The following is an 11,204-nucleotide window of genomic DNA, read 5'->3' on the forward strand; positions in this document are numbered from 1 at the left end:
AGGAATTGAACTTGGATCTTTGTGCATGGTGGACAAGTACTCTACCACTAGGCCAAACTCCAGGCCCCCAGGATTTTTTTTTTTTTTTGTGGGTCATGGGGCTTCAACTCCGCCTAGGTGCTGTCCTTGAGCTCTTCAGCTCAAGGCTACCACCTTACCCTTGAGTCAAGCCCCATTTCTCATTTTCTAGAGGTTAACTGGAGATAAGAGTCTCAGGTCTTTTTGTGCCTGGGCTGGCTTTGAACCTTGATCCTCAGATCTCAGCCTCGAGTAGCTAGGATTACAGGTGTGAGCCACCACTGGCTTCCAGGATTTCTTTTTTAAAGACGGTTATAGGATTATAGTGCATTTCAAGTACCTCATACATAGTGGATATTAGTTTTCTTTTTGCTGTTGCTGGCTTTTCTTTTTTGGTAACACGCGGGAAATAGGGAGAAAGCCCTGGATTACTTCTAACTCTGGACCTCTGACTTCTGTTCATAGCCCAGAGCCTTGGCTGAGAACCTCAGGGCCACTCCCATGCTGGCGGAAGTCACCTGTGGTGACCCACTGCACTGTTGGAGGGCTCATCCTTCCCTTGTCTTAAGAGTCTCCACACTCACCTTTCCCTTGCTGGGTGATGCTAGACTGAAGTCCCCATAGCTTTTCTAGGTGGTCATGGAAAAATGATTGGCTGCTGTGTTCTGAAGGTCCTCCTCAGAAACCATCAGTCTCTTCAAAGAGAGAGAAAGGGCCATTGGTTCGAAAAGGGAGGTAAAACAATCAGGACTCAAGTCACAGAGCCCTGTGGAGCATAGGTTGGGGATCATGGCTCACCCTGGGAACTGCATCAAGTGGCTACTTAGGGCTAGTATTGGATATGGGCTACTGTTCATCCCTAATACACGCTGGTCATCATGTGCCCTTTATCTCATTATCCATGCAGTACAGACAAGGAAACGGAAGCCCAGCATGATTGAGCAACTTGTCCAAGCTTCCCTCCCCACTCATTAAGTGTACTTAAACAGTGGGTACTCTTTCAGCCACCCAGCCTGGTTTTACCAGAGGCTAGAGATGGGCTGTCTGTTGATGGTGCTCGGATAGAATGGTGGTAAATGTGATAAGGGCAAAAAGAGGGAGGAAGAATCTTTCAGTAAGCACTCAACCAACACATCTTGAGCAGTCCCTAATCAACATCCACTCAATGGTCACAACAGATAGAAAAAAGAGTGCTGACTTCCAGACTGCAGTGCCAAACTGATCTGACTTCCTTTGCTGACAGTCAGGCAGCTTCATAACATCATCATCCCCGCTAGTAATCCAAAAGGCTCTGAGGTTTTGTTGACTGGGATTGGTCCAAAACCTGACCTCACTTTCATTTAATTTCATGCCAGCACCAATACACACCCAGCTGCGCAGACCTAGTCTAACTAGTGAGCTGTTCAGACACAAAGGCCTCTAATTACCATCCCGAGGCCAGGCTGACAGGGATTTCAAGTGTTTTCATGTTTATGGAGATCAGAGGAATGTATGCTGTACATCTTTCCCTACTGGTAGCAAGTGGAAAATAAACCAACCAGGGAAACAAACAAACAAAAAACCCCAACACATTTATTCAAAACAGATATCTCAGTTAAATTAAAATCCTATAATCAGGACAGCCACAATTGCAGACACTCCGGTGCGAAGTGTAGATATGTCAATAGTCACATCTGGATACTGAGCGAGATGAGTCAAGGCTGAGCCACGGACTCTTTGTAAAACTAAAGCACAATGGTCTTAGCACGTCCAGACTGAACAGTATTTCCCAGCTTCACCATGGTCACAACAGCAAAGCCTGCAGCTTCTCCTTTTGGAGGGTCACATTTTCTACTCGGTTTCCTTCACTTACAAAGGCGAGCTGGCATGGCCGGGGGAGGGGCAGAGGGAGGAAATCAACTCCGTCTATCCAGGGAATTGCAGCTGTTATTGCAAATGACCCCGGAGAGCCCATTATAAGCTGCTCTGTAAGGCTGTATGTCCCTGGAGTGCCCATCACGTGGTGCCTCCTTAGCCCCTGGCGGGGGGGGGGGGCCAGGATCCGTCAGCGCCACCCACTCGAGCAAGGCAGCAGAGCCGAGGGGGAGGGACTCGGGGCCACGTTTCAGGGCCGTTTCTGGGAGAGCCCGGAGTGAGCACGGGGAGGTGGCACTTTTAATACCAGCATAAGCAGACATGGGTGGGTATTCTCCCTGCCAGAGTCCCCAAACACCGGGAGCGCCCACCACACAGTGACCTTGACACTCGAGGAGGGGTGAAGGGCTTCAGAAACATCATCTTAGTCGCCCACCACCCCATGCCCTCCCCTGCCTCCCAACCCCATTCGTGGCACAGTCTTCCCCAACACTTTGATAATGGCAACAGTTGCAAAGAGGGAACAGGAAAAAGCTTACTCCTATTGAATCCCAGGAAGATCCTTTCCTTGTGCCACACGTCCTGTATCAAAAGCAGTGGCACTCCTCCCTCCCCCCCCCAAGACACGAGATAAGTTTTGTTTTTTTAAAGTGTGGTAAATATTCAGGCCTGGCATTTTAGGGGTGCTCCCTAAAGTATTGTCTATTCAGATCAGGAACCAGTCCCGAAAAGGTCGAACAAATCGACGGCGACAGGCGCCCGCCGTCCGTCGTCCGGCTGGGGGGCGAGCGGAGCAGCCGGGCTCGGCCACGTGGTCGCCGGCCGGCCGGCCGGGACGAGTCTGCGCCGAGACGCGCGCCAGGTCGCGTCACTCCAAATAAGGAGTCTTGCTGATGGAGAGGTCGCGGTGCCGTGCCCGAGGAGCTGCTTATTAATTTAGGCAGGGCTCCCTCTCGGTCCTTGGGGTTCGAAACCGAACCTGGCCCTCAGCCTTAGCCGTACGTGAAAATAGGTTCTTCGTCTTCGTTAAGCTCCTTTTTGCTTCTTCCTTTAAAAAGCACAAGTTCTCCACCGGCCCGAGCAGGGTGGCAGCCTTCGAGAGAAGCTCCTGGACCGCTGTCAGAGGCTCACGCCGGGGCCACCCTGGCTGTTAGCTGCCAGGGACAAGCATGCCATCTCCAGTTCTGAGCTGCGCCCTCAGCCCGGACACGCCAGGGTCACTGCAGGCTGGCCGCGGGCTCCGGGGCGAGGGGGGCTCGTGCACCGGGGCCGACAGAGGCCCCAGGGGCGGGCGCTGGGGAAGCTTTGCGTGCAACTGGAGCCCTCGCGAATGCAGCCGGCGCACCGCCTCCTTGATGAGGTTCCCTGAGAGCACCAGCTGCTGCAGGAGCCGGTGCGGGTCGTCGTCCCCGGTGCGGGTTTCGGACTGGGACCCGCGTCGCTGTTGTAGGCGGCGGGACGAGGCGGCGTTCCGGAACCACCCTCGCCGACATGGCCCAGACAACGGCTTCGGGATGCCCTGCTTGCCAGCCCCGGGAGGCCCATCGAGGCCAGGCTGAGGGGGCAGAGTGGACAGCGCGCTGGGGCCTGCGGCGAGCTCCGCCACGCAGTAGGGCGCCGCCCGGCCCCGCACGCGGCCGCGGTCCCCGAGGGCGCAGCGCAGGGCCCCAGGGGGCGCCGGGGCCCCCGCCTCGGCCGACGCCGGCCGCAGCAGCAGCGGCACCGCCGGGGGCCCGGCCTTGTCCGCCGCCAGCGCTGCCGGGGGCCGCGGGGGCTGCAGCGGAGGCCTTGGGGGCGCGCACGGGGAGGCCGGGCTGTGGGGCGCCGGCTCCAGCTGCAGCGTCTCGCCGATCTGGACCACCAGCCGGTCCACCTCGCCCGAGCCGCCCAGCGTCACCGACTGCTCCAGCAGGAGGAAGCTGTCTTCCTCCTCCTCCTCCTCCCCCTCCGCTTCCTCGCCGGCTTCCTCTTCCTCTTCCCTCCGGCACGGCATGGCCCCCCGCCCGGGCACACGGGGCTCAGCGGGCGTCGCTGGCGGCTCGGCTGCCGGCGGGCTCGGCCGGCCGCGGCAGAGGCGGGCGTGGGGCCGAGGCGGAGGCCGGGGCCGGGGCCAGGGCCTGGCGGGGGCGGGGGGGGGGACGCCGAGGCCGGAGCCGCCGGGCACTAGCACGGCGCTTTGGCAGCCGCGGGAGCCGGAGCTGCCGGCTGAGGTTGATTTGTAAACAATGGGTGACGTCTCCCGGACGCTTCCACCGCGCGGGCCGGGGGGCGCCGTGAACGCGAGGGCAGGGCTCCGGCAGGGCTGCGGCGCAGAGGAAAGCCTGGATGCTTCTCAGCTCCTCACCGAGCTCCCTGCCTGCCCGGGACGCACTGGAGATCGGATCCCGGGTCCCTCGGCCCGGCGTGATTAGCAGTCGACAAGACGGACGCCCCGGTGGGGTCTGTTGGTTTCTTCCACACACAGGCACCTACGCCTCCACTCACCGGCGCGCAGCCCTCCCCGGCGCACGTCCACTGCTCGGCTTCGGGCTTGCACTTTGGAGGTTGGGTGCGGACGTCGGGCGAGGGTGGAAAGGAGATAGAGTGAAGCTAGGAATCGGAATGACAGTTAGGGAAACGGGGCCCCGTCTTGCGATGTGTGTGTGTGTGTGTGTGTGTGTGTGTGTGTGTGTGTGGATGGTGGTAGAAGTGTAAATAGGAATTATTTTTTTTAAGACTTATAGATTAATGCAATATATCTTGCCTGGGATCCTGGATGCATGGGGGCCAGGACAGGCAGGCATAATTGGGGAGCAGAAGATTCCTAGTTGTTAAACAAATCCTCAGCCCAAGAGAGCACTGTGAGGGGTTACCAGAAGAAACAGTGAAACAAATGGGCCTGTGGGTATCTTAGCCCTCAGATAGTTGATTCAATGTTTACCAAAACTGGCTGGCTGCATGACTTCCTTTCCTTCCTTCCTTCCTTCCTTTTTCCCTCCTTCCTTCCCTCCCTCCCTCCTTCCTTCCCTCCCTCCTTCCTTCCTTCCTTCCTTCGATTGGGGGCCCAACTCAGGCTACTGAACCACTTGGCCCAGCTCAAGATGTCACTTGTTTTTAAAGAGGGGCAAAAAAACTAGAAGTGGCTCGTGGCTTGAGTGGTGGAGTGCTAGCCTTGAGCAAAAGAAGCTTAGAAACAGTGCCCAGGCCCTGAGTTCAAGTCCCAGGCCTGGCCAAAACAATTTTTTTTTGTAAAAGTCAGAAATGGAGGGGTGACTCAAGTGGGATAGTGCTGCTGGTGTTGAAGATCTGATAGAGTGAGGGAGGAGAAGCCCTGGGAGAGCTGGTGGCCCTGGGTAGAAGTTCCAGTGAGCAGATGTGTGTGCATGGGAACACACACACACACACACACACACACACACACACACACACACCTGGGGTCCAGCACTGGTGGCTCACATCTGTAATCTCAGCCACTTAGCTAACTTAAAAACTTAGGCTAAGGCCGGGAGTTTGGCCTAGTGGTTAAAGTGCTTGCCTAGCATGCATGAAGACCCGGGTTCGATTCCTCGGTACCACATACATGGAAAAAAAAGCCGGAAGTGGTGCTGAGGCTCAAGTGGTAGAGCTCTAGCCTTGAGAAAGTCCAAGGACAGTGCTCAGGCCCTGAGCTCAAGCCCAGGACTGGAAAAAAAAAAAAAAACTTAAGCTAATTAATTTTATTTATTTATTTATTTCTTTTTTGTCAGTCGTGTGGCTTGAACTCTGGGCCTGGCCTCTGTCCCTGAGCTCTTCAGCTCATGGCTAACCCCCTATCCCTTGAGCTACAGCAACACTTCCCATTTTCTGGTGGTTAATTGGAGATAAGAGTCTCATGGACTTTAGTGCCCAGGTTGACTTTGAACTGAGATCCTCAGATCTCAGCCTCCTGAGTAGCTAGGATTCCAAGCGTGAGCCACCTGTGTGGGGTTTTGTTATTGTTATGGCTGTTGTTGTCTTCTGATTTTTTAAGTTAGCCATAAAGCACTCATAAACAATCATAAAGGCCAGCCAACAGAGTTTGGTCTATGTGCAAGGGAGTTGAGAAGTACTTAAAAATACTGAGCAGGAGCCAGGCCCAATGGCCATTTTGAGGAAACTGAAATGGGACCAATTGCTTGAGATTGGAAGTTTTAGATTGGCCTGGGCAGCATATTGAGACTGAGTTCAAGCCCCACGACCCACCCTCCTCCCCACCACAAAAATTATCTGGCTGAATGCTGTGGCTCATGCTCTAATCCTACCTACTCAGGAGGCTAAGATCTTAAGGATTGTGATTCAAAGCCTGCCTAGGCAGCAAAATTCATGAGATGCTTATCTCCAGTTAACCACCAGAAAACTGGATGTGGAGCTGTGGCTCAAGGTGGTAGAGCACTAGGCTTGACTGAAAAAGCTCAGGGACATTGCCCAGGCCCTGAGTTCAAGTCCCAGGACTAGGAAAAAAATTAGGGTGGAGCTGGTATCTTTGTCTTCTTATTCTTGATCTTAGGAGAGTGTTCACTCATATTGTTTAGCTAGGTTTTAAATCGATACCAGGTTGAAAATAGCCTCTATATTTCTGGTTTTTTGAATATTTTATTTTGTGTGGTACTAGGACTTAATTCAGGGCCTCATGCTTCATGTGTTGTTGTAGCTGTGGAAAAAAAGGTACAACTACTCAATTTTTAAAAAGGTCTGACAGTTGCTTGTAAAATTAAACACATACCTTACTATGTGCCATAGCTCTAATCCTAAATATTTACTTAAGAGAAATAAAAGCTTGGGTCTACATCAAGGCCTACAGGCTGGTGAACATGGCAGCTTTACTGATAAAAAGCCTCAAACTGAAAAGCATTCCTCACCAGGAAAATGGATAAACAACCTCCAGATATATTAATTCAATCCAGAAGACAGAATCCAATTTAGCAACAAAAAGTCTGGGATATTGCTACATTTAGAAACATGGATCCAGTCCAAACACAGGTACTAATGAAAAAAAGCCAGAGGAAAGAAAAGAGCAAGTAGTGAATGATTTTGCTTCTTTGAAGTCTAGAAAAGGGGAAGTGTCAAGAGGAGGGAGAAGACCAAGGTCTTTGGGGAACATGGGGAGAGGCCAAGGTGATTGAACAGGCTCTAGGAAACCTGAGGCATGGTGTCATTCTGAATCTTCGAGTTTTGTTGGAGTTCACAGGTGTAGTTCTGAATACAATTCAGACTCAAGTATACACAAAAAGTAAACATATTGAATTCTAGTGAACAATAGCTATACTGATGAATTCAGGAGTATAGTGATGGGTGCCATTTATTCTGAAGTGTGCCAAATATAAAGTGGATTGACATATGGATATATAAGGCTAAACGGTTATTTGATAAAGCCTTTTCAGTTAATGTTACACTATCTTTGGTCAGTTTCATTGCTAAGTATATATTTGAAAATGTGTGTTTACAGTTAGGTGCTGGCTCAGGTTTGTAATCATATAAACTACCGAGGAGGCTGAGATCTGAGGACTTCTGATTGAAGCCAGCACAGAGAAGAAAATCCATGAACTCTTATGTCCAATTAACTAAAATGCCCCAAAGGCAAAACAGACCAACACCTAAAAAGCAAACAAACAAAACCCCCACAAAACAAATGGAACTGTGGCTCAAGTGGTAGAGTGTTAACTTTGAATGAAAAAGCTGGGTGAGGGCCTGGAGTTTAGCCTAGTGGTAGAGTGCTTGCCTAGCATGCACGAGGACCCGGGTTCAATTCGTTGGTACCACATACATAGAAAAAAAGCTAGAAGTGGTGAGGCTCAAGTGGTAGAGCTGTAGCCTTGAGAAAGTCCAAGGACAGTGCTCAGGCCCTGAGTTGGCAAAAAAAAAAAAAAAAAAAAAAAAGCTAAGTGATAGTACCCAGGCCCTGAATTAAGGTATTGACACAAGAAATAGGAAAGAAGGAAGGAAAGAAGGAAAGGAGGGAGGGAAGAAGAGAGGGAGGAAGAGAGAGAAAGAGAAAGAAAGGAAGGAAGGAAGGAACGAACGAACAAAAGAAAGATCCCAACTTGGCATCTCTCAACAGGGAGTTGGGAAGCAAAGGACAGCCCCTACTATAACTGCTGCATATCTAGAAAGGAGAGACACAATGTAAAAAAGTAAATAAAATGCACAAAGTATCTTTGCTGTGCATAATACAATAGAATAGTAATCTAAGTAACATTGATGTTGTGTTGTATATTGTAAGTAATCTAGAGAAGATTAAAAGTAGACAAAAGCCATATAGATAGGTTATGTACAGTGATGTTATTGTGTGTGTGTGTGTGTGTGTGTGTGTGTGTGTGTGTGTGTGCGCATGCGCACACACGCACATGTGCTTATGCCCTTGTGTTGGTCCTGGGGCTTGAACTCAGAGCCTGAGCACTGTCCCTGAGCATTTTGCTCAAGGGTAGTGCTCTACCAGTTGAGCCACAGTTCTGCTTCTAGCTTTTTGGTGGTAAATTGGAGGTAAGAGTCATGGACTTTCCTGCCTGGACTGACTTTGAACTGTTATCCTCACATCTCAGCCTTCTAAGTAGCTAGGATTACAGAGTAAGCCCCTTATACCCAGCTTCAATTATGCCATTTTATAAGGGAGACTTGAATATGTGTGGATTTGGGTATCTGAGCAGTTCCTGGAACTAATCTACCTAATGGCCACCAAGGGTTGCCCATACTTGCTCCCTACATGTGAGGACCTTCCTTGCACGGGAGCCATGAGTCTCTGTTTTCCTTGATTGCTTACCAATTATGTCAATGATGACTAAGTTAGGTCATGGGTAAGCATGCCAGTAAAAACAGTTATAATTTACCAAATTAACTAAATGGTCTTAACTGCTCATTTTCCAGTCATTAAAACACCTTGCTTTGTTAAAAAAGAAAAAGGTATGTGAAAGGACTATACAACAACTAGTATTTACTACAGCTTGTCTTTTGAATTTTCAACCATGTGGCTTAATTATCTATGCAACTAAAACTAGAATTTAAAAATGTAGGTAGTGAAAATGTGGCTCAGGTGGTAGGTTGTCTGCTAGCAAATGGACAGACTGAATTCAATTCCCTCCACTTCTGCACTGGTGTCAGTTCCAAGACTGGCCATTTAAATTCCAGGGTTCTCCGTCTGCTCTAGCATTCTGTGTAGCCAGTGGCTGCTTCTCTTCCCCACTGACAAGCAGTTTCAGGACATTTCAGCTACTACCTTCCCCAGCTGCCTCAGCAGCTCTGCTTCTAGGGGTTTAAAACCCCATTCGCCCCTGTTACCATCTCAGTTTGACTCCTTTAATTTCTTACATTCTCTCAGTACAAATCCCTGCTCCAGAGCCTTCCTGCCTGGGCAGTTGGCAGACAACCAAGGGACTGGTGAAGAATCCAACCTGTGTCTGTCTTGCTGTCCCCGAGGCCTGCCTTCAACTTTTCAGTCAAGCTTTCATACAGCTTGAAATCATCCACAGTGGGAAAGAATTTAAATTTAGACAACATGCAGCTGGACACTGAAGGCATCCTTACATCCCTGGAGTATGAGCCAGCATATCTGATCCTCCTTCCCCCTCCCTGCCCATGCACCTGCCATACTCCAGGCAGATGGGTGCCAGCCTTCATGCCCTAGAAGCCACACACTTTTTTTTTTGAAGCTAATGTGGACATGGGATTAAGTTCTGGTCAATGATATGTAAGTAAAAAGTATTATGCAGTTCTTTAAGAAAAATCGGTCTCCTTTTCTTTCATCTTGTTTCCTGGAATATAGATGTAATAGAACTCTAGCAGCCATGTTGAACTGGGAGGATTAGAGATGGAAGAATACTAAATGTGAAGGAGTTGCAAAGACAAATATGAGCCTGGACTACTGTCTACCTATGTCTGTCTGTCTGTCTCTCTCTCTCTCTCCTCTCCCTCTCTCCTTCCCTCCCTCTCTTTTGGTGGGTCATGGGGCTTGAACTCTGGGTCTGACAGGTGTCCCTGAGCTCTTTAGCTCATAGCTACCACCCTACCCTTGAGCCAAGCTCCACTTCCTATTTTCTAGAGGTTAATTGGAGATAAGAGGCTCAGGTCCTTTTGTGCCTGGACTGGCTTTGAACCTTGATCCTCAGATCTCATCCTCCTGAGTAGCTAGGATTACAGGCGTGAGCCACTGCACCTGGCCCTATGGATCTCTTTTAGGTAAGAAAGATGTACTTTCCCAGCCTGGTGCCAGTGGCTCATGCCTTCAATCCTAGCTGCAATCTCAGAAGGCTGAGATCTGAGGATTGCAGTTTGAAGCCAGCCCAGACAGAAAGTTCTCATCTCCAATAAACTACCCAGAAAAAGCCAGAAGTGGTACTATGGCTCAAGTAGTAGAACACTTGCCTTGAGCACAAAAAAGCTTAGGGATAGTACCCAGGCCCTGAGTTCAAGCCCTACAATACACACGTGCACACAGATATTGCTGGGCACTGGTGGCTCACACCTGTAATCCTAACTACTCAGTGTGATCTGAGAATTGAGGTTGAAAGCCAGATGGGGCAGGAAAATCTGTGGGATTTTATTATTGATTGACTGATTGATTTTTGCCAGTCCTGGAGCTTGAAATCAGGGCCTGGGTACTGTCCCTGAATTTCTTTTGCTTAGGCCTAGCCTTCTACCACTTGAGCCACAGTACCTCTTCTGGCTTTTTCTATTTGTGTTGTACTGAGGAATTGAACTCAGGGCTTCATGCATGCTAGGCAAGCAGTCTACCCCTGAGCCACATTCCTAGTTCTCGCATGGAATTGTTATCACCAATAAACTACTCAGAAAAGGCTGGAAGTGGCACTGTGGTCAAGTGTAAGGTACTAGCCTTGAGCACAAAGAAGCTCAGGGACAGTCAGGGACAGTGCTCAGGTCCAGAGTTAAAGCCCCAAGACTCTCTTTCTCTCTCTCTCATGTGTGTGTGTATATATATATATATATATATATATATATATATATATATGCATAAAACCAAAAGAGTAGAGTACCACTCTGGAACATAGCCATAATAGCCATAAGCAAGTTGGACTAGCAAGCTTGAGGCCCTGAGTTTAAACCCTACTATGGCAAAACCCAAATGAAAATCAAAGAGACCTATGAAGAGTGTTCATAAAGGAAGGGTGAATAAATACAGTCATAATATTTAATATATATGAAAATGGAACCACATAACTTGAGGGTATAGGTAGAGCTGGGAAAGATGGGGGAGGAAGATGGAAGGGGTGGTGGCACTAATGAAGATGCATTGTACTTAAACTGATCATTGAAGTCCCTTTGTACAACTACTGAAAGACAGTAAGAAAAGAAACATACTCAGAGCAGATAGTAGATAATAATAG

General features: G+C 49.5%; 2 protein-coding genes across 3 annotated transcripts in view; one reads left to right on the forward strand and one right to left on the reverse strand.

Annotated features, from left to right (window-relative positions):
- Positions 1 to 1,570: 1,570 nt before the first annotated feature.
- On the reverse strand, positions 1,571 to 3,971 carry Frat1 (FRAT regulator of Wnt signaling pathway 1). The gene has a single exon (XM_090346916.1). The coding sequence runs from the start codon at positions 3,863 to 3,865 to the stop codon at positions 3,023 to 3,025; it is 843 nt and encodes a 280-aa protein (XP_090203042.1). The 5' UTR covers positions 3,866 to 3,971; the 3' UTR covers positions 1,571 to 3,022.
- A 196-nt stretch (positions 3,972 to 4,167) lies between these two features.
- Arhgap19 (Rho GTPase activating protein 19) overlaps positions 4,168 to 11,204 on the forward strand; it is a 44,042-nt gene continuing 37,005 nt past the window's right edge. Inside the window, exon 1 of one of the 2 annotated variants that reach the window (XM_090346151.1) lies at positions 4,168 to 4,420. In XM_090346151.1, the coding sequence (XP_090202277.1) occupies positions 4,198 to 4,420 (223 nt within the window). In that variant the 5' untranslated portion in view covers positions 4,168 to 4,197. The remainder of the gene's footprint in view (positions 4,421 to 11,204) is intronic. The other variant, XM_090346149.1, reaches the window with a different exon arrangement.

The sequence above is a fragment of the Megascapheus bottae genome, chromosome 15 (assembly GCF_031878675.1).
Source record: "Megascapheus bottae isolate mThoBot1 chromosome 15, mThoBot2.hap1, whole genome shotgun sequence".
Lineage (NCBI taxonomy): Eukaryota > Metazoa > Chordata > Mammalia > Rodentia > Geomyidae > Megascapheus > Megascapheus bottae.

Bases quoted from the DNA above. Each gene is read 5' to 3' on its own strand.
- Frat1 (XM_090346916.1), bottom strand. From the start codon at position 3,865: ATGCCGTGCCGGAGGGAAGAGGAAGAGGAAGCCGGCGAGGAAGCGGAG.